This window comes from Xenopus tropicalis, chromosome 5 (genome assembly GCF_000004195.4).
Source record: "Xenopus tropicalis strain Nigerian chromosome 5, UCB_Xtro_10.0, whole genome shotgun sequence".
Classification (NCBI taxonomy): Eukaryota; Metazoa; Chordata; class Amphibia; order Anura; family Pipidae; genus Xenopus; species Xenopus tropicalis.
Window position 1 is genome coordinate 99,686,149 of NC_030681.2, and position 23,864 is coordinate 99,710,012.

At 39.5% G+C, this 23,864-nt stretch overlaps 1 protein-coding gene across 3 annotated transcripts in view; it reads left to right on the forward strand.

Annotated features, from left to right (window-relative positions):
• The window catches only part of clcn2 (chloride voltage-gated channel 2), a 66,399-nt gene that overhangs the window by 27,037 nt on the left and 15,498 nt on the right, over positions 1–23,864 (forward strand). For all 3 annotated transcript variants that reach the window (XM_002935146.4, XM_004914409.3, XM_012963379.2), the window contains exons 5-16: positions 2,371–2,504; positions 3,773–3,850; positions 4,449–4,527; positions 7,051–7,176; positions 10,471–10,555; positions 11,141–11,242; positions 12,280–12,364; positions 13,202–13,357; positions 19,461–19,530; positions 20,145–20,255; positions 20,329–20,542; positions 21,354–21,487. In XM_002935146.4, coding sequence (XP_002935192.2) covers positions 2,371–2,504; positions 3,773–3,850; positions 4,449–4,527; positions 7,051–7,176; positions 10,471–10,555; positions 11,141–11,242; positions 12,280–12,364; positions 13,202–13,357; positions 19,461–19,530; positions 20,145–20,255; positions 20,329–20,542; positions 21,354–21,487 — 1,374 coding nt within the window. The remainder of the gene's footprint in view (positions 1–2,370; positions 2,505–3,772; positions 3,851–4,448; positions 4,528–7,050; positions 7,177–10,470; positions 10,556–11,140; positions 11,243–12,279; positions 12,365–13,201; positions 13,358–19,460; positions 19,531–20,144; positions 20,256–20,328; positions 20,543–21,353; positions 21,488–23,864) is intronic.

Below are 23,864 nucleotides of genomic sequence, written 5' to 3' on the forward strand. Positions count from 1 at the left end.
TTATCTCATATCTTTATTACAGACAGATACCATAGACTGAAAGGAGAGCATGAGATTATTAATGATAATAGTGAGAAGTTAATGTCTTTATAGATAATAGAGCGTTAAAGGACATGTTTATACCTGCACCTTGTTTGGATGGTAGTTACAGGACCCTGTAACTGTACTGACTGGAGGGATGTTTATTAGACCTGAACCAATGCTTGGGTGAGCACTCAACTAATGAATAGTTGGTAGCATGTTGCCACTGTACACTGGTCTGTAGACATCATGATCTTTACAAATACTGTTTAAAAAGCACTATCCATTGGCACAGAGTTTGGCGACATTCTACACAGCACTTAAGCCAGATTACTGGGGTGTAGAATGTGGCTATGGCAGCCAACAGAGGAGAGTGAGACATGAAACAACAAAGGACTACTGTTTGCTGGAGTAGTAGGTGGCACTCAATAAGATATTTTAGCACTGACAAATTGAAGTTCACATTGTAGAGCCATTTGCACAGCAAAAAAGACTTTTAAAGGAGAAGGAAAGGTAAAAACTAAGTAAGCTTTATCAGAAAGGTCTATGTAAATACAGCCATAAGCACTCATAGAAACGCTGCACTGAGTCCTGTGCCAGAGACACGCAGCTCTCTCTTCTCTCCCCTCTCCTGCCCCCCCCCCCCACAAGAATGCTAAGAACTCACTTCCCCCACCCCCTTAGGAATTTGGATCTGAGCCAATCAGCAGGAAGCTTCCTCATAGTGTTACAAACTTAGCATGTACAGGGGTCTTGGTCTTGGTGCAGGAGCAAGGCATTATGGGAACTTTCTTTACACAGCTCAGCGTTTTTTCCTATGAGGCTTCTGATCATCTGAATGGGAGAAATATGGGCTTAAGGGCACTATTGAGAGAACTGAAGGTATGCCTGCAGCTTGAGATTAACTCTTTATTAGCCTTTCTTTCTCCTTTAAGAAGACATTTTTGTTGCATATTGCATATGTATTATTATAAAGGAAGTATTTGAGTTGCAGTACTTTTAGGGCTCTGGCACACGGGGGAGATTAGTCGCCCGCGATAAAACTCCCTGTTCGCGGGTGACTAATCTCCCCGAGTTGCCTACCCCTGCCATCCCACCGGCGAACATGTAAGTCGCCGGCGGGATGGCAGACGCGGCGGCGCGATTTCGCGCAAATCGCCGAAAAAGACTCGCGATTCCCTGAAATTGCCCCGCCGCGTCTGCCATCCCGCCGGCGACTTACATGTTCGCCGGTGGGATGGCAGGGGTAGGCAACTCGGGGAGATTAGTTGCCCGCGAAATTGCCCCGCCGCGTCTGCCATCCCGCCGGCGACTTACATGTTCGCCGGTGGGATGGCAGGGGTAGGCAACTCGGGGAGATTAGTTGCCCGCGAAATTGCCCCGCCGCGTCTGCCATCCCGCCGGCGACTTACATGTTCGCCGGTGGGATGGCAGGGGTAGGCAACTCGGGGAGATTAGTTGCCCGCGAACAGGGAGTTTTATCGCGGGCGACTAATCTCCCCCTTGTGCCAGAGCCCTTAATTCAGGGAGTATCCACACTTTGGAGTGCAGAAAGCTTGTGTCCCCTGTGGAACCAATGAACTCTGTCAGCTGGTTGCTTAAAAGGCTGGTCTAAGTTTAGGCATAGCTGGAGAGCCTGTGATATTGATTATAAATTGTCATGTGCTAGCCCTCACCTCCAGTTTTATCTGCCACTATATGTATGTCTTGTGTTTGCAGTTATTGTTGCCAAATAGTAGAATATGCTGGTACTTTATAAATAGATAATGGATAATGGTTATCCAGTTTGCAGAAAAAGCAAAGAAAAAGGTTAATGATTATCACAGATGTTATAGCAGTAAAATCAATGGTAGTTGAGGTCAAGGAAATTGTGATAAAAAGTAGATGTTGGCAGGCTAAAGAGGGCATGCAGTCCAAGAAATGTTTATGACAAACTATAGGAGAGAATTTTCCTTGAAAATAATGAAGCTTTAGGCTACTGCTTTGATCTTTCCTATGACCCTATTATATCATGCATTACCATACATTATCATACAGAATTGCTTGTGCTACATGTAATTCCTTACTCTTACCACAAGATTTCTCTGGAATGGTTGCAATCAAAATTGCATAAAAGCTGGATTACTGACCTTTAATTGAAGGAAAAATATATTTTATCTCCATGAACATGCTGTTGATTTTGCCTTCGTCTGCATTTTCCACCCCCTGGAATACAAACATTTACAGTTACATTGTACATTTACATTTACAATGGCATTCAAAAACAGGGGTACTGGAAGACTGTTTCAGTGCTGTCACTTGTTTGCTTACTTGTTTGCTTCTCACATTCTTTGTGTATTCTTATCTCAGGTTCAGGTATACCAGAGATGAAGACTATTCTGCGTGGCGTTGTGCTAAAGGAGTATCTCACACTGAAAACCTTCATTGCAAAAGTTATTGGGTTAACATGTGCACTTGGGAGTGGTTTGCCGCTGGGCAAAGAAGTAAGTTTTTCCATCCCACATATGTGTTCACAGCACTTTTTACATGCAGAAACTTTTGCAGAAAATAATGGATTTCAAGGACACGTAAACCCTACATTTTCCTACCATGTATATAGGTTTGGCACATCTCCCCCAGCCAAACCACACCATTTGTATTGCATATATGCCCTCTGTTTGCCAGCACCATCACATTTTCCTAAAACAAATAGCAACTTTCACCAGGTGGCCATTTTCCCTCTGGCACATCTTCAGTGACATTAAATCTTTAAACAGCGTAGGTGGGCTGTAACGTTCATGCAATGAAGAATGCAGGCTTACACAGGAGAACTTACTTTGATAAAAAGTCCTGCTTGGATTGTGTCCTGTAATGGTTAAACTGAGCTCAGGACAGGAGGTTAGAAAAAAAAACATGTTTACCCAGCATAGTGCAAAGCTAAAGCTTCTATTTTCTATTGAAAACAGCAGTGCCACTCCTCACTGGCTGCTAGACTGGAGGGTGTGTTTGGTAACCTGTTTGGTTGAACTGAGCATGCTCAGTTAGCCAAGAGCCAAAGTCAATTCCTAAGGGAGGGGACCTAGTGGGTTAGAGGAGGAGAAGGAATTCTGTGATTAATGGAAAACTAAAACTTAACCAAAGAAGTAGGCTAGAATTGTTGTACATTATATTTTGGGCTTCTGTACCAGACCAAGGCAACCACAGCCCTTTAGCAGGGTAGATATGTGCCTCCAAAGATGACCCAGTAGCTCCCCATCTTCTTTTATGCTGATACTAAGCTTTTCTGCAGTTACTGAGCTTAGGGACCGACAAACAATATACTGCATATACAAAATATAAATGTCAAGATATATAGCAGATTAGTAATTTATTCAGATTTACATGACACAGTAGCTCTGAAACCAGTGAAATTAGCATCAGAATTTAAAAATCAGCCCTGTAACATCAGCTTACATTACAGACAAAACCTTTATTTTTGTTTCATAATTTGCAAAAACCCCTAAACTTAGCTTCTCAATAGCTGCCGAAAGCACACTGAGCATGTGTCACAAACACTTTCCAAGATGGGAAGCTCCTGAGACAATTGTAAAGTACAGTATATAAAATATAGAATTTTTAGTCAAATTCATTTTAAGGGTTAGTTCTTCTCTAACAGGATGCTGCAGCCTTCCTATTAACCTTTGAACAACAGATGTGGCAGGTATTTAAAGATTTCAAAGAGGGTGTTCTCTTTTGTGGGGGGTTTACATGTTCATTTTTGTTGTCTCCACAGGGCCCATTTGTTCATGTTGCAAGTATGTGTGCTGCTCTGCTAAGTAAATTGATGTCTCTTTTTGGAGGAATTTATGAGGTAAGTACACAAGGTTGCACTGATGGTAACTCCATCATGTAATTAGATTTTGTATATCCCTTATGTGAGGATGAACTGTCAGCCTTATAATGTGAGGATCTTTGATTTCTTATTTTTATATAAGACTGATGGATCTTTGCCTTTCTGCAGTGTACATCTATATATTATTCTTGGCTCTTTACCAATGCCAGTTGCAAATAAGTGCAACATCTAATTAAGATGACAAACATATTACACAATGTTTATGGCACAGAGTAATATGGAACTGATATATTTTTTTTAACATAAAGTTGTGCATCCCAAAAAGTGGTGTTGCCCCCAGGCTTAAGCCTGCTTAGGGTGAAATTTGAAGTAATATGTCTGTTTGCTTTTCTAAATGATCTTTGAAGCCCAACCTAAAGATATTGGATCTTTTACCTTTGTTAATGGGTCACTGATGTTGGACCTTAAAATGAACAATAAAAAAACAAAACAAATACCACTGGTGTGGAGTTGCTGTGGTAATGCTATGTTTTTTGTGGGGCATGGTGTCATGTGAGAAGCATTCACTCTAGTGGTGGGGATACAATATAAAAATGTTATTCTTTTTAATCCTCAGAATGAGTCGCGTAATATTGAGATGCTTGCTGCAGCCTGTGCTGTGGGTGTTGGGTGCTGCTTCGCTGCTCCTATTGGAGGTAAGTTGTCCGCAGTAACACCCTGCCTATGTGGTAGTACAGATACATGCATGAGGAGCTGCATGGTATAGCCATAGGGATTGTGTTCATCCATAGGGGTTTCATATAGGCACTGTATGTGTTGTTGGTAAAAAGAAAGTAGATATGAGATGTAGTTATGACAAGTGGGTTAGTTAAAGAAAGTAGATATGAGATGTAGTGATGACAAGTGGGTCAGTTAAAGAAAGTAGATATGAGATGTAGTGATGACAAGTGATTTTTGGTAGAGCATTACAACAGAAATACTAAATTTTTCCTTCAACTATTCACTTAAAGCAAAGCATAATTTGTTTGACAGTACATTAACGTACATTTATACTGAGGCAACTGATCATCCTAAATGCATTGTAATATATGGACAGATATTAAAAATTCTGTTAAAAAAAGATTAGTTCAGCTTACTTATTCTTTGGTGATAGGATACCTCAATACCCTTTTTATGCTGAAAGGGTAAAAAGGTTCCTGTTAGAATTTCTGAGTATTAGGAATTGGATTCTGAAATCCCAAACAATATGAACCACTCCAATTATTGTCAGTCAGTTGAATAACTCCTAGTATATAGAAAGAATTCCCAGCTAAAAACAATTTTGCACATTATAACAAATGGAGCAAATGAATGGAATGCCAAACCTGTAGAATATATGTAATACAGCTAAGTAGGACAGCAACTACTTGTAGAATGATCAGGACTGAGCATAGCTTCGAAGTGACAAGGACACAACTTCCTACTGAATATAAAACTGCATATTTGGTACCCAAATGCTTGGATCGGGACAAACAAGAGATCCTTCTCTCAGCCTTATTCAGTTTTCTGTTATCTACCTTGTAATTTCACATGTCCATGTCAGTTAACCGCACCCTACTGTACATTTACCTACCGATGACTTGTCAGCTTCAGAGGGAACACTAGACTTGTCTCAGGGAATAGAGGCAATACAGAAGATGCTGAGAATACTTATAGTGGCCAGGTGGTAATACTGACTGATACTGAGCCATAGGTGAGAATAAAAGAGTAGTGCTGGTCCAGTTTATACACTGGCAGTGAGAGAGCACAAGATTAGTATCAAGAGTTCACAAGAAAACAAGATTAGCAGGGCTGGGTGATACAGACAAAGTGCTTACAGAGAGATCAGTAGTGAGGAAGTTCGTTGTTGTTTTCTTTGCCTTATGGAACTAGTAAGGGCTCTGGCACACGGGGAGATTAGTCGCCCGCGACAAATCTCCCTGTTCACGGGCGACTAATCTCCCCGGATTGCCATCCCACCGGCGAAAATTGAAGTCGCCGGTGGGATGGCACACGCTGCGCAGGCGATTTCGGCAAATCGCCGAAGTTGCCTCGCGAGGCGATCCGGGGAGATTAGTCGCCTGCGAACAGGGAGATTTGTCGCGGGCGACTAATCTCTCCGTGTGCCAGAGCCCTAAAGAGGAAAATTAAGTTTTTGTTTCATGTAGACTGGTTAGAGGCATTGTCAAAAAGAAAACATTTCAAAATCTTATCTATAAATAGACAGGCAATACGTGTAGATCAGGGGTGGGCAAACTACGGCCCGCGGGCCACATCCGGCCCCTTGGCCTTTTTAATCCGGCCCGCCGACAACGCCAAGTCTCATCACGCGAGACTTGGTGTCATTGGCGGGCCGGAATTAAACAGACTAAGGGGGCGTAACGCTGGCCTGGCCCTGCCCGCCCTGGCCCGGGGGTAAGTAAATGTGGCCCGTGAGCCAAAAAGTTTGCCCACCCCTGGTGTAGATACACTGCTTGGTTGGACAAAGGGTAATTTAAAAAGAGACCAGGCTTCTCCATTCAGCTAGGTCTCAGGATAATGGAAGAACATATTTGGCTTGCCCCTGGTATCCCCTATAACAACAAAATGCTGTCTACATTTTTGGTCATGCGGAATTTTTTTTCAGTTTAATACAGGAATCCGTATAATTTAGACTATCACATTATATTTTTTATGTACGATTTGCAAGGGCAACCACCCACAACTGATTGTGGCTTTATTTGGACAGATCAATAAAACAAATAAAAATTCTGCATTATAGAATGCGGAAACTGCTTCTTATATAATGCCCATAATCCTACAGTATTTGGCAGCCACCCTCCTGTTTTTGTTAGGCATACAGTTGCTATGGGATTGGTTCTTTCAGGGTGGGAGCGTCATCCTGTTAATGCCAATCATTTAATAAACAAACACATAGGCATAGAATTTAAGGCTGACATGTCTTGTTTGCATAGTGGGGACCCTGGACATTGCTGGCAGAAAAGTTTATCATGAAAGTAGACAAAACAAAGGCAGAAGACTGTTTGAATGTTCTCTGCCTGGATAAATGATGACATGCACTTCCTTCATTCCCATCCTGCAGTTATGCAGAGGACTGAATGTCTGACCCCTTCATTGGAGGGTGCTAGTCACATGGTAAATATTTTTTTACAGATATATTCATGATTACCTCACTAACTAACCTTATTTGCCAAAATTAGGAGTGCTGTTTAGTATTGAAGTCACCTCCACATTCTTTGCTGTCAGAAATTACTGGCGTGGGTTCTTTGCTGCCACCTTCAGTGCATTTATTTTTCGTGTTCTTGCAGTGTGGATCAAAGATGAAGGTAAGTGTCACTGTGCAGGTCATGAACAGTCCACTTTAAATTCATCACAGCAGAAATGAATTTATGTGTCTTTCAAATACTATCCTTACATCTAAAATATTTAATTCCTTTTCTTCCTCCTAATTTGATTTGTTTACTGTTCTGATCTAGTTGCTGGTTATCTTACATGCTGGTGCCCTCGCTTATATATCTTTCTTGTTCTTGTGCCCTGGTTAAAGTTTATGTGTAGTTCATTGAGATCACCACATTTTTCCATGACCTGAAAAGAACAGTAGGGAATAAATAAACTGTTTTATATGCATTTACAGTGGCTTGCAAAAGTATTCGGCCCCTTGAACTTTTCCACATTTTGATCAATGAATCAATTTTATTGGAATTCCATGTGAAAGACCAATACAAAGTGGTGTACACGTGAGAAGTGGAGCGAAAATCATACACGATTCCAAACATTTTTTACAAATAAATAACTGCAAAGTGGAGTGTGCGTAATTATTCAGCCCCCTTTGGTCTGAGTGCAGTCAGTTGCCCATAGACATTGCCTGATGAGTGCTAATGACTAAATAGAGTGCACCTGTGTGTAATCTAATGTCAGTACAAATACAGCTGCTCTGTGACGGCCTTAGAGGTTGTCTAAGAGAATATTGGGAGCAACAACACCATGAAGTCCAAAGAACACACCAGACAGGTCAGGGATAAAGTTATTGAGAAATTTAAAGCAGGCTTAGGCTACAAAAAGATTTCCAAAGCCTTGAACATCCCACGGAGCACTGTTCAAGCGATCATTCAGAAATGGAAGGAGTATGGCACAGCTGTAAACCTAACAAGACAAGGCCGTCCACCTAAACTCACAGGCCGAACAAGGAGAGCGCTGATCAGAAATGCAGCCAAGAGGCCCATGGTGACTCTGGACGAGCTGCAGAGATCTACAGCTCAGGTGGGGGAATCTGTCCATAGGACAACTATTAGTCGTGCACTGCACAAAGTTGGCCTTTATGGAAGAGTGGCAAGAAGAAAGCCATTGTTAACAGAAAACCATAAGAAGTCCCATTTGCAGTTTGCCACAAGCCATGTGGGGGACACAGCAAACATGTAGAAGAAGGTGCTCTGGTCAGATGAGACCAAAATGGAACTTTTTGGCCAAAATGCAAAACGCTATGTGTGGCGGAAAACTAACACTGCACATCACTCTGAACACACCATCCCCACTGTCAAATATGGTGGTGGCAGCATCATGCTCTGGGGTGCTTCTCTTCAGCAGGGACAGGGAAGCTGGTCAGAGTTGATGGGAAGATGGATGGAGCCAAATACAGGGCAATCTTGGTGAAAATGACGCTGCTTCCCAAAATACTGTATATAGTCATGCACTCCCCCATATTCCTTGCGCAAAAATAGTTTCAGATAATTACATCCCACATACTCACCTTAATCTGGAAAGGAACCAGACCCAGACTTAAACTGGCACTGCTACAAAACCCCGCCACAGCTGGAGGTCTAGCCCTCCCTCACCTCTACCTATATTACATCTCCTCGCAGCTAGCGCAAATCTCACACTGGTTTCACACACACAGCCAACACAGAGCCAAAAGAATGGGGTTCGTTGGCCCAATACCCACTAGAGATAGAGTCTACCACTTGCTCAAAGGCCACTCGGGCTGCCCCACCCCCAAGCAAACCAGTGCACTTATGGACCCAGGCACTCCGAATATGGGACAAAGCTAGCAAACAGGTACCTCATCAAACAGGAGTGATAGAATACTACACTCCACTATGGGAAAACCGCTCCTTACCTGAATGCTGTACAATGCAAGACACTGTGCTCTGGAAAGAGAAAGGCATCTGGTGCCTAGGCCAAGTCCTCGAACACAACACTATCAAATCATTCGAACAATTAAAACAAGAGTACAATCTTCCAAACCATTATCTATTTCGATACCTACAATTACGACATGCCCTCTCAACACAATACCCCCTAGGATATCCAACCCTTGAAACCCGACCCTACATCACTACCATTCAAGCAGGACACGCCAAAGGCATGATATCTAAATTATACTATATACTTCTAAAACCTAAAACCATCACACACACTGACTGCTCTAAAATAGCCTGGCAAGAAAACACTGAACAAATTGAGCAAGAGGAATGGGAAGAAGCCCTAGAGTCCCCCAAATATGCCTCCCCATATGCAAGGGAACGAACAATCCAAACCTATATCCTACATAGAGCATTTTTAACACCCTTAACTCTCCGACACTTCCAATGAACACGGACATAACATGCCCTAGATGCCACTCAGACAACCCCCACTTTTACCACTTAATATGGACCTGCCCAACCCTCATAAACTACTGGAAGCAAATAACCCAATTCATTCATGATGTAATGGGATCCCCAGTACCACTAGACCCGAAGGTCTGCCTATTGGCCATCCTAGAGCACCTATACCCCAATACATACAAAAGGACAGCAATAGCCGGACTCCTCTACCTAGCCCGCAAACACATAACAAGCAAATGGTTATCAGGGAAATTCCCAACCCTAAACTGCTGGAGAACACTGGTAAACCAAGCACTTCCCTATAGGGAAATCACATACAAGAATAGAGGACATCCAGATAAATATGACAAAGTATGAGGCCCGTGGCTCGAAAACCCTCGCACAACAGTCCACTAAAAATCAAACACGCACAAATGTTCACCAAAAAATGGCCAATACCTCCGAACGACCACAGTGTCTTGCATTACTAACTCATAACCAACCCCAGGACTTGCCTACGAACTATGTATAAAATGATGCATAAACATAAAATAACTCAGCTATCAGTCTTGCCAAATTCGAAATCACTAATGTACAAATATTGCAACTCAGATGTCAACCCTGTTCTTTTATTTGTAAACTCAATAAAGTGTTGAATAAAATAAAAAAATATAATGTACTTTTATCCCATTACCCTGCACTGTAAAAGAATGTGTTTGATTCAGAAACTCTACTATAGTTAATATAAATAGGCTTCTGTGTTTTCATGGAGGCAGCCATTTAAGCTGAATAGGGCAAGGGAATAATAAGAATTTGTTGTAGCTGTGACATATATGATGGTATTTTATCTGGCAAATTTTACTGCTATAATAAAAAGGGGAGAAAATTATACAAAGTGTACTAAATCATTGCATATACTTCTGTTCTCTCTGTGAAGAGTATGTTTGAGTGCCTGTCATGTTAATAAGACCTTTTAATTGATAGTGTACATTTCTTATATCTCATTAGCTGTCCTCTCATTCTTTTTTCATGAATCAGAAACCATCACAGCATTATTCAAAACCAGTTTTCGTCTCGACTTTCCATTTGATCTTCAGGAGCTCCCAGCATTTGCTGTGATCGGGTGAGTATTTTATTTATTCTGTCTTGATTGGGAAATGTTGCAGTCTAGGCATGTATAAAACTTTGGAATTATGTTTCCATAGACCATCCTGCAAATCTACTACATTGTAGTCTCTGTGTCTAAATTGAATATTTTACTTTGTACCTACTCAGCAAATGGATGGGGAAGTGTCAGATGAGCAAGGGAGAGCAACTAACAAAATACAATAGGGTTCACAAAGTTTCTGTCTACTTTGTGTGTGGGACAAAATGGGCTAGGTAGCAGGTTGGATAGTGTATGGCCACCTATGGACTGTTTCCATTTTATGCTTAAGAATTGTTTTACTTGCTTTCTCATTGATATAACACCCTCTCAGTCACAAGTAATCTACAGTAGCTTTTTCCCCTTTGCTTCTTCCTTTCTTAGATTCTTGGATTATTTCCAAGGCCTGTATCTCTTGCTTCAGTTATTTATCTCAGATTACTTTGAGGATAACCCTGTTTTACAGAACTGTGGAAAAATGACTTTTTTAAAAAAAATATAGCTCTTTCATTTTTTGTATTTATTATCTGTTCTGTTTCATTCATTCCTTTGTTTATCTTACAGGATTGCCAGTGGTTTTGGGGGTGCTCTTTTTGTATATCTTAATCGGAAAATTGTAGAGTTTATGCGAAAACAGAAAACAATTAACAGATTTCTGATGAAAAAGTGAGTGTTCCATATGATTGCTGTAATTCTCCTTGTCACAAGTGGTGTTGAGATTATAAGTAGATGAATTTGTAGCTTTATATTGGTATATGTCTAAATTTCAGCATGGTTTCATTGATACAATAGCTGTGCTTTATATAAAATCAGTCATCTTTTTACGTTTTGAATGAATGATTGCAAGTGTCTTTATAGTTTACCAACATAGCCTTCTTGAAAAGACTTGTCCTTCTTAAATTCTTGAATTTTACAAAGCATGAAATAATTTTAGAAAGCATGAAAGTACACATCAGTGTTTTAGACACATTCCAGTGAACATCATTGCTGACTTTACACCCCAGGCCAGTGCTTCTGTATGCCTGGGGTGCTGCCCCTGCCACCCCGCTCTGCCATTATGCGTGGTGCCCCAGAGATTCTCTGCACTGTCTCTATGTTGTGCATATGCGGTGTCCAGGACACCCGAATAGGATCACTGGGGTATTGGCAGCGGTGTGCAGCAGGAATACCGTACTAAGTTATCTAATGTAAGCGATGATGTTCACTGTTGGGTGTCTAACACACTGGCACTCCCAGTGGATTTCCCTTTAATTGTCCTTTAAAGCATGGAAAATATTTAATATAGTTCCAGAGAGATTTATACGTTTTGAGTGTGTATATAATGAGGTTAAAATATCTCTCTCCCCAATATACATCTAACGTTTTCTTTTCTTGTAGAATTAAAAAATTCAGTGTGTAAGAGCTTTTATGAATATTCCCTGCTATAATTAAAGTAATAATCCCCGAATTCAGTATTGTTCTTTAGTATACTAATCTTATTTGAAATGAGGAGCAAAATATGTGTAAGACACATCTAACCCCTTTGCACATTCAATTAAATGTTGGCTAAACCTAACTAGACTGTGAAACAAAATATGCAGTGATTTATTCTAGCTATAAGTGGCCTAGAGATTTTACTGTTACAATGAAAGGCTGTGTGGAGTTTTTCTGTTCAATATTGACTGTCATTCTTGAATCACTGATTGACTGCTATTAACTCCCAGACGCTTGCTGTTTCCTGCATTGGTTACACTGCTTGTGGCCACTCTGACATTCCCACCAGGCTTTGGCCAGTTCATGGCTGGGCAGGTAAGTGCCTAAACAGTATATTCGGAAAGATCCCATTGCAATAGAGATTGTCAGAAGACTGCTTAAAGGGGACCTGTTACCCTAAGAAATAATTACAAATTGTTTTCTATTGTGTTTGTCAAGCAAAATAAACTTCAATTACACTATATAAATTTTTTTGAAATTTATTTCCTTCAGCACTGGAATTCACCATTGTAGAAAACAGGCAGACTCCATTTTGTGGACACTGTTATTAAGGCAAGCTGTGCATCCTGCCAAAATCTTGTTTCTGTGCCAGTATGGCGGGACCTGATACCCATGTCCATGCACTGGTTACATAATTACATGGTGCGGAGGGAGGGGAAATGTGAGGAGTGCAGTGACATTTAAGAAGTTCTGAACTGAAAGTGAAAGTAACTGTCTGCCCCACCCCTATGACTAAGGCATAGAGGCGGGTCTGGCAATATATGATTGACAGCTGGGACATTTAAATGCTTATATAATGGGTATAGATGTGTTAATAAAAAAATGACTTTGGGTTACATGTTTAATTTGAAAAGGGCTTTTATTATACAGCTTTTTATGTCTGGGTGACAGGTCCACTTTAAAGGGCTGTAGCATAGAAAATGTTACCTTTTTTCCTGTAAATCAAGCTCTTTAAATAGTTTCATAATCAGTAGCTATGTAAATGCAAAATCACAAGGTCCCCTTCAAAACTTTCTGCAGTCATTTGGCCACAAATATATGAAACACTGACATTAACACTGACAGAAATGTTCCACAAATTGTTCCAATAGAACTTTATTGCTTTTGTACTTCATTAATTACCTTGTAATTGCTTTTTGTTTTCCCCCTTAGCTAACACAGAAGGAGACACTTGTGACCTTATTTGATAACTACACATGGGCACAGCAAGGCATCTCAGAGGACTTTGCTTACAGGGGAATCTCAAGTGTCTGGAAACATCCAAAAGCTAATGTCTTTGTCACATTGGTTGTCTTCATACTAATGAAGGTCAGTGATATTGTCATGATTGGTGAGAACGCTATAGCACTATACCAACTGTATGCTAATCTGGCCTTGCATAAACCACAAAGTGTATTGACGCTTGTGCAGCACATCATTTACATTGACCCTTATATGCTGGCAATGAAAATGAGTATTCAGTCAACTGGTTTGGATAGTATAAGGTATATAGAGCAGTGGTTATATTATAGCTGTATAGTATATAATAAGGTTTTGATTATAGCTTTATAGTATATACACAGCTAAGAAGGTCAATGGATGAATTGTGTAGGAATGTTGACCGCAAACATGTGCACATGTACATCTGTAAGTGCAGTGAGAAAAGTGCAACTTTGAGTGTGGGTTTTTTCCAACAATGCAGAGGTTTTTTTCCAAGAATTCCTGCATCATGGTGGTTGCAAAGGGGTGATGCTCTTAATACAGTTGTGCTGATCCTACCACAGCTGAATCCAGCACGCGTGTGACATGTGCATGCTTTTCTTTTGGCACAACTGAATGGCGGCGTTAGTAGGTGCAGCAGCAGAACCTTTAACAAAAGTGTGGAGACCACAACTGCTTTTGCAGATATACATGAGCATTATTATGTGTATTTTTGAGTACTGCCTAAATGATAGGTTACAACGGGTGGTGGATGGAACATTTTCTTACTGGACAAATGCATTGTTTATGAAGAAGCTCAGAAGACTGTCCCTATCCATTGCTTTTTAACTTTATAAACAAACTTACGGTTGGCATTGTAAGAACTATATATGTGTTTGATGATCAAACAAAATTGCAATTTGCAGAGTGATTTTAATAATGTGGGACTTGGTATCTTATGGGAAAATTAAAGTTCAAGGTCATATATGCAATTTTATTATTCTAAGCAAAATAATATAATGTTAGTTATACAGTAAATGGAATTGTATTAGACCAACTTAAAGGGCAAATTGGGGGGTGCCAATTTACTATAAACGCCCAAGTGTCTGTAATGTCTTACCTGATACATTTTTTAAAAAAAGAGAAAACTAAGTTTTTTGCAGGGAGACCAAATGACATTTTCCACCCAAGTCTGAAGCAGTACAGGGAAGCTGGGGGGGTCATATGGCAGTAGCCATGAAAAACTTGAAAACTACTCCAGGCCAGCACTTCTTTAAAATGTACCAGCCCTGGGTAAGAGGTTAGCATTTATATTCACTGAGGGTAACAAAATGATGCCCACGTAATGCCCAAACATTAGTATTCAATGTAATGTAAAAGTTATGTAAACATAAATAATAATGTAAACGTCAAGGAACTCATTACATTTTTCTTTATAATCTACAAGTCTTGGTTCATCAGAGCATGTACATTTTAAGGTACACAAAATCTTGGGTCTGCTTCTAAACAATGGTCATCACCTACCTTACATGGGAGTGTAAAATACTCCAGAAAAAGTCTGGTAACCCTAAATAAGTAAGGTGTACAAAGATAAAAATGGAGGTATACAGGGTCCTTACTGCAGCAGTAACCCCCAGACTCTGCCCATTAAACGTTCACAAACATGTTCATCCATTAAGAAAATAAGGTTAATGCAATTTAAAAAAAATAAGGTTAATGCAAGAGATAGTGTTTTGTCTGTCAGAATGACATTAATAGGGCAATGTACCCTTGCCTTGGGTTGGGTCATAATACCGTGAGCAGTCACAATAGATCAAGGAACTGTATGAAATGCATGGACAAAACATTAGAAAGTGAGGAGATGCTTAGTTACATAATGCATGTACATTCAACCAAAAAGAAGTGCTTATGCTTTAAAAGTAAAGGAAGTGCTATTTTGCTTGCTGTTGATGAAAAAAAGCTTCAGGATATTAAATTTGTCTCTTTATATGTTTTAGTGTTTTGCAACTGGGGTCATTTTCATTTGAGTAGTGGTTATACCCTAAGGATGGTATACTGCAGGCCAGCCTTTTGTGTTCAGCATCTGGGCCCTTGTTATCCTTCATTACATATGCTTGGGGCATACAATATCACTGCTACGCTCAGTGAAATTGATGTTAGTTGATTTTAACTTATTTAGAATGTTTTTCAAAGTCTCTTCTCGGTGAAATAGATACAGATGGCACATTCTATTCTGTTATTTAAAACCAGAAACAATGGATGCATTGCATTACTAGTGGAAAGCCAGATACCAAACAAACGCAGCAGTTGGCCATTTTAACATGTTTTTTAAAGACCAAACAAATGTATTATTATTATTATTAACATTTATTTATAAAGCGCCAACATATTCTGCAGTGCATGTATATGTAATAATCTATAAGAGGATGTGTAGTCATCCGATTAAGTTAATAAAACACATTTATGATATACACAGTTTATTTTCTCTTCCTATTAAAGGCAAAAAAGGAGGCCCTTCAGGGGCGCTGTACACAGGCAGATAAGCATCTGAATCTCTCTAAAAGGGACTCGAATAGGCAGCTTAAATTTGCCCATTTATAAGAAAAAAATAAAGCATTTATATAGGATGCTACAACAGCCCTGTCCTAAAATACTTGATTTGTAGGTGGGAGCAAAACATAAACACAAGAAAACCTGAGTAGGTGATTTTACAGGATGGGATCTGCAGCCAAATGACTGAAATAATATAGGCTAGCATTTGCCATACCTCCCTCCTTCTTTTATCACAGAACTATATTTCCAACTTTAGTTTTAGTTTTGTTGCAAGAAAGTATAAATATTATTTTAAGGGATGTCCAGAAACAATATATAATCCAGAGTGTGCCATACTCTGCCTGCCCTATGCTGCCTGTGGGAGGTGAACCTGGCAGGGGTTTGTTCTGGGAGTTTGTTAGCATTTGGAAATAGTCATTATATGGTCCCTAAAGGTGGCCATACACCTTATAATTACGATCTTTTGGAAAGATTGTTCATTCCCTCCACTGACGTTCAGAGCTGAATCGTCAGAATATGGAGGTAGAAACAATAGGGATCTCTATTCAGCCCTAAATACAGATTTTGCTCAGGCTCCTTCAACGACCAATATCCGACGTGCCTGCGATTTTCCGTCTTATTCATCCACCATACACACACTGAATATCGGTGCATGTATGGCCACCTTAAAGGAAAAATAAAGTCAAAGTCACTTGGGGGTGCCAAAATGTTAGGCACCCCCAAGTGACTTTGACCGCCTACCTTTTACCCCGGGCTGGTGCCCCTGTGAGGAAGGAACAGCACCAGCCCGGGGTAGCTGCCGGTGCTTCCTTGCTGCTGATTCGCTGCGCGCGCATGCGCAGTAGAGTGAAAAGCCGAACTTAAATGTTAAAGTCGGCTTTTCACTCTACTGCGCATGCGCCCACCGCTGGCACTCAGGAAAAGGAAGCGAGGAAGACAGAAGCGCTGCGCTCCAGGTGCCCCGGGCTGGTGCTGTTTTCTCCTAACAGGGGCACCAGCCCGGGGTACGAGGTAAGCGTTTAAAGTCACTTGGGGGTGCCTAACATTTTGGCACCCCCAAGTGACTTTGACTTTCGTTTCCCTTTAAGGTGTTTTTCTTTGCTATCCACAGGGGAGGAGGAGGCATATGAATTTAAGGGTACCACCATTAATGTGGGTATGGCTCTTGTGATAACATGGGTGTGGTTTGAAGTGGGTGCTGTTTAATAAAGGGAAGAGGTCAAAACTGGCCTCCATTATCAGCCCTCCACCATGTAGGCTAGAAAAATTCCGGCCCTCTGTACAACAGAAGTTGGACAGCTCTGCCTTGAACTTTAGAATAATGTTTAGCATTAATTAAACTATTCTGGCTTTTTGGTTAAAAGGTGTTCAAATGTTGTATTAGCATCAATTTCCCTTTTCCAGAAAGCTTTGCATTGTGCATTCCTTTCCTGGAATGTGAGTCTTGTTTTCCTCTGTCTCTAGAATATTTTTAAAGGAGGACATTGCTTATAAGATACTGATGAAATTTGGACAAATTAAAAAGGTTTGTACCTGAAGATAAAAGATAATTTCCAATAGTATAGTCTGCCTTTCTTGGGGCTGATCTCTCAGAATTGGCTGCTTGTTTTGCATCCTATATAAGATGAAAAATATTCAAATGTTTACTTGCGTGCTTCATATTAACATGCAATGTTACATATTTCTCATACATGGAAACACCTTCAACCACAATAGGTTGTAGTTTCACACAGTGTGAGAGCAAATGCAAACAGATTGTGCAAGTGATGAGTGCCCACAAAGGGAGTCAAATCTTACTCACTCTGTGAGAAATCATGCAGCCAGTAGCAGCCCAGGTATGGCAAGCTTTAGGAAAGGACTAAACAAAACTGTGTCTTGGATTTGAAAACTATAACTGCAAACTATTTGACCCTTGACTGGAAAATTCTTTCCTGAACTTAGGTTTTCTTTGGTTGATGTTTCTTATCTTTGACTGACCTTTGCCTGTCTCTCTTGCTAGTTTTAAGAATCCTTGTGATCCTACCATATCAAACTGAAATAATCTGTTCCAAGCACATTAAGTTCTGCTGTTAGCAGAATAAATAAATGTTCCCAAGTAAACAACATTTTACACACTTTTGCCTATCTTTCTTTGAAATAGATATTTTCCCTTTCATGTCATTTTATTATGGTTAGTAACCCAAGATATGCTTGGAGTTGTGACATTGTCACACATTTATCAGATAACACGTAGATGGCTCCTCTGCACTGACTATATTCTGTGGCTCAGCCTCCTGTTTGAAAGCAGAGTAGATTTTCTGGTTACCTGCAATGTTTTGCACCTTGTCAATAGCATATCAAGCTGTACTAATATGATGTAGCTCTTATTTATTAAAGGAGGAACCAAACTGCCCCGAGCATTTTTTTTCCACAGACCTGTGCAATTGAACTGGTCACTGCCATGTCAAAAGAAATTTAGCCAAGACCAGAGTCCCACAGACCAGATTCTGTATGTGCCAGTGCTTTTTATATTTTTGAGTATGACACTTTCATTTAATCTGGCCATAGAACGAGAAGTATATTGTATTTCAGTCTCAGAATTAGTGCACTTTTTTGAGTTTGAAATGTAGTGATGGCTATAGAGATGTGAGACATACAAGATTATTTGACATTTGTCTGAATTCACTGGGATTACCTTTGGTAATGCTCATCAGTGTCCTCAAAAAGACCTCTGGCATTCTTCTGGGTTGTATTAGACTCTCATGTATTTTCTAGAATTTGTATGATTATATTATTAATTCTAATGGTTCATATAAATAAGCTGGTACATAGTTATAGTCATTATATGGTCCCTAAAGGTGGCCATACACCTTACAAATACGATCATTCGGAAAGATTGTTTGTTCCCTCCACCTGATGATTCAGCCCTAAACACAGATTTTGTGCCTAAAATAACTAGAATTTTAATAGAATACATAGAATATGAAGCCAAGAACAAATGTTTCTAGAGCACTTTAACAACATGTGCTTTTCTTGAGAAGAGTATCCTTGTATATGTGACTTATTAAGTATTTGTGATGTAAAGTTTCACATCAAGTCATTGCTAATTACTACACGTGACCATTTTTCCCAATGTATCTATTGGAAGATGACGCTAACAGCAAGAAGCAGGGACTGGTGTGTGTGGTTAATCTCTACTTAGAGAGATAGCAGGGAAGAGTAATGGCTCTTTATGAAACAAAGTCTACACATGGATTTGTGCTTATCAACGATGCCATAGTGACTGTAACAAAAAATTCTATATTTCTAACTTTTTATGACAAGGTGTAAAATAAAGTCATTAAATGATATAAACTTCCAGAATGTGATGAGACAATTTCTTGTGGGAATTTCATGCAACGATAGATAGTCCCTGACTTTTAATAAAAATTGAGATTTCCACAAAAGTGTAGTATTGCATAGAGGGGTAACACCTGGCAACAAAAATGTGTTATATTGTAGTGACATGCACATTGGGATAGAAATTCTAGTAAGGCAATGGCACATGTTTTCATATAAAATGTTGAAATTTTGCTTTTCTTGCTTTCATTATCGTTACTCATGCGTGCATGCATACTACTTCTTTGTTCTTTCCCTGTCTCCAATCCTCACATATCACACCGCTCACTTTGTTTTCCTAACCTCCCTCTTTTTCACTTAGTTTTGGATGTCAGCTTTGGCCACCACCATCCCAGTGCCATGTGGAGCATTCATGCCAGTCTTTGTTATTGGTGAGTTTCTCTTTGTTATCATGCATCCTTTTTCTGTATACAAAACTGCATATTGGTATATCAGTGAAATAGATTATATCATCACACAGAATCTATCTATAAATAGCAGCTAATTTATACAAAATTATAGGAATAAAACAATTACAAACATGGCTAAATGTATTTCAAAACACTATAATACTGTATGATTATGCATTTAGTTAATTTTGTTAAACTATGGGCTAAATTTTTTTTTTAGCATACATGAAGTAGGGGAAAAGTTGTTTTTTTTGGCAGTGTTTATGTTTTTCAACAGAAATATTTTTGCATGTGTAAGTATTTACTCCATAATATTTTTCATCCAGTCCAAGATGACAAAAGTCACTTTAACCTATGAACAAAATTGTTGCAAGCAAGAAAAATATTGAGTGGAACTTGGCAAAAAAATCTTCACCCAGGAAAAAAGTTTTGCTTGATCAGAACAATTATCTTCAATATTTTCAGTCAAGAAAAAGACTTTTAGTTGACAGTTTAAAAATGTTACTAACTTTTTTTTTTTTTTGAAGCATAGTTGCCCTTCTGTATTCTAGTCACAGTTTCTGAAAGCTCTATTTTCCCTAATGTTATATCTGCAGGTGCTGCCTTTGGAAGGTTAGTGGGTGAGAGCATGGCTGCATGGTTCCCCGATGGCATTCATACAGATGGGAGTACTTACAGAATAGTGCCAGGGGGATATGCAGTAGTGGGTAAGTAATTCATGTCCTTCACTTTACCTTTATGCTGAACTTTGCGCTTCTCTCAATTTCTATGTCATTACAGGTGCAGCTGCCCTTTCTGGAGCTGTCACACACACCGTCTCCACAGCAGTCATTGTGTTCGAACTCACCGGCCAAATCTCTCACATTCTGCCAGTGATGATTGCAGTCATATTGGCTAATGCAGTGGCTCAGAGTCTTCAGCCATCACTTTATGACAGTATTATCCGTATTAAAAAGTTGCCATACCTTCCAGAGCTGGGATGGGGACATCAGGAGTAAGTATTAAATAAAATAATGACTCTAAGCTGTTTGCTGCCTGCGTTAGAGGATCTTAGACCCAGGTGACAAAATGTCCATGTGTCAGGACTCTTACATAGACTAATTGTTAGAATCACGGTCTAAATTCATGTGGTTACCTTTAGACTTCCCACTTCAATAGACCAGGCAATCTCATAGATTTAAGAGATCTTTTAAAATAATGTCCTACAGGCCTGTATACTTTTTCCTAACTTCTTTGTAGCAAATTATATGAATCAGTGAAAACGTAAATTCTTGAATGGTGATAATATTGTGTTGCTTGCATATATGTTTGAATATACAGTTATAGGATCTGTTATCCAGAATGCTAATAACCTGGCGTTTTTCAGATACAAGATCCTTCTCTATTTTGGATCATAGTAAGTCTGCTACTAATAATTAAAACATTGAATAAAGCCGATAGGATTATTTTGCCACCAATATAGATTTATGCAGTTTAGTTAAGATAAAGTACATGGTACTGTTTTGGTGGTATTACAGAAATGAAGGAAATCAATTTTAAAAAAACTATTTTCTTATAATGGACTATATGGGAGAGGGCTATGGATCCCATACATGTATCTATAGTGTATGCAGTGGTATGTCCAGGCTTCACCTGCAATTAGATACAAATGTATCCAATAAGTTAAACAGGTCTCTTGGGGGAACTGAGACTTGCAGCATAAAGGGCAATTTCACATGCATTAGCAAAACTATAATAACACATAAAACAACCCCAAAACCCCCAGCAATGTGTTCAAACTTTAACCTTTTAACCTACATTCACAGGAAGTATAATGTAAGGGTGGAGGACATCATGCTGAGGAATATCCCTTTTGTGACTCTGAACTCTAAATATCGTGACCTTCAGGAGCTGCTTACAAACTGCCACTTGAAATGCCTAGCACTGGTGGAGACAGCAGGTGAGATGGGGAAGGGAGTATGGAGATAGGAGTAACACATGATATTATACAGTTCCCAGGTATAATAAGCAATTTGGCCTAACCTGTGTGTCCTCAGACATCATCATCACTGTAACAGGCAAAAAGATGCCTAGAGGTACAGAGAGAAATGGATACATTTGTATTAGTATGAGCAGGAGATAACATCAGTTTTTTTCATTTTTTTCATACATAGTTACTATATTGTCCCTTTATTTTTGTTAGGTTATTTTTTATTTAGCATGTTTGCCACTGCCTCATTTTTGGCAGCTCAGTGTTAATCACTTATGCCTAAGTTTGATTCTGGCTTTGGTTGCCTCCTCCCACAGTCAAAACATTCAGGCAAGTTAATTGGCTACAGATGAAAGTTAATGTTGTATAAATTGAGGACCTTAGCTTATAAGAAACGGTTTGTTGGTGAGCATTTTGTCATTCATTGGTTTCTTGATATTACTGTTTATCAGGACTTGTATCAATGGATGCAATCTGTTTTACTGTTAAATATGAAAAAATAGTTCTCTTTCTAAATCTGTGTAAAGTTGGAATGTAGTAAGATATGGGAATCCAAAGTACTAAAATGCTGTTGTATTTGCTCTCCAGGTGCTTTTGCTAAACATCTACCACATTCTGAATAAGAGTTAAAATTGTCTAACACTAATCCCACATACCTGTAGTTGTATAGTTACATAACACAGTTAGGGTTAAAAAAAACAGCTTCACCCCAAAGTGTTCCAGGACAAACTGTCTTTGTGAAGTAACTTACTGGTGCACAGGAGGGCCCAGGTGCCCTGCCCTGAGCCTAGAGGACAGGGAGGATAAACCGAATAGAAAGGTTGGCAGGAACTCCCAAGTAACACTCCAATCAAGGCTTGTAGAAACAAAGTACATTTATTGAAACACAGGCATTAGCTCAGCTTTATGCATGTTGTGCTGTACCTAGCACTTAACCTTAGGCAAGAGCTCTAGAAATACACCTATGTAAAGGCCTATATTATACTTGTCCAAGCCACTCTTAAAGGCATTAATAGAATCTGCCATCATACCATCACCTGGTGGTCCATAACCTCACTGCCCTCACCAAAGCAGTGAAAAACTTTTTAATGCTTTAAGTGAAATTTTAGTTCCTCAAGTCTAAAGGAGTGGCATCTACTTCTTTGTTATTTTCTAAGTGAAAAAAGATCCCCCACCATCTGTCTATAATGCCCTCTGTTGTGCTTGTAATGAGTAATCATGTTTCCTCACAAGCAACATTTCTCCTCATAGTTTAAATCTTCCATCCCCTTTACCAGTTTGGTTGCATGTCTCTCCACTCTCTCCAGCTCATTTATATCCATCTTAAAGGGGTGATTCACCTTTAAGTTAACTTTTAGTATGTTATAGAAATACCTATTCCTAGCAAGTTTGCAATTGGTTTCCATTATGTATTTTATAGAGGTTTTCTAATTATTTGCCTTTTTCGTCTGCCTCTTTCCAGCTTTCAAATGGGGGTCACTGACCCCAGCAGCCAGAACCTATTGCTCTGTGAGGCTACAAATGTATTATTACTGTTACTTTTTACTACTTATCTTTCTTATCTCTATGCAGGCCCTCTACTATTCATAGTCCCATCTCTTGTTAAAACAAGGGTTTAAGGGTAAATAAGGCCCTAGCAACCAAATAACTGCTGGACTAAAAGCTACATAACTGAAAAAACATCAAATTATCTCAGAATATCAATGTCTATATCATATTAAAAGCTAATTTAAGTACTGCAGCCCAAAACTGCACTGCATACTTATAGTGAGGCCTTACCAGGGACCTATAAAGAGGCAGAATTATGTTTTAATCATTTGAGCTAATGTCTTTCATTTATGAAAGACAGAACTTTATTTGATTTTGTAGCCAATGACTGACACTATCCTGGGTTACATAAAATGAAAAAAAAAAAAAAAAATGAAGCAAGAAGGGGTGGGAACCTTATTATCGTGGGAACCTTATTATCACGGGGGGGTAAGTTGGTTGATGAGAACGGGGAAAAAGCTGAAATGTTGAACTCTTATTTTTCATCTGTCTATACATCTGAGGAGCCAGATAATGAAGGCTTCCCTTGTTCAGTTCTAGTAATTTAGCTACTGGCGCGTGGGTCACTCAGGAGGAAATTCAAAAGAGACTTGAACATGTAAAGGTAAACAAAGGTCCAGGGCCGGATGGGATTCATCCCAGGGTATTAAATGAGCTGAGCGCTGTGATTGCCAAACCTCTTCACTTAATTTTTCAGGATTCATTGAGGTCTGGCATGGTGCCGAGAGACTGGCGGATTGCTAATGTGGTGCCGTTATTTAAAAAGGGATCCCGTTCTCAGCCTGAAAACTATAGGCCT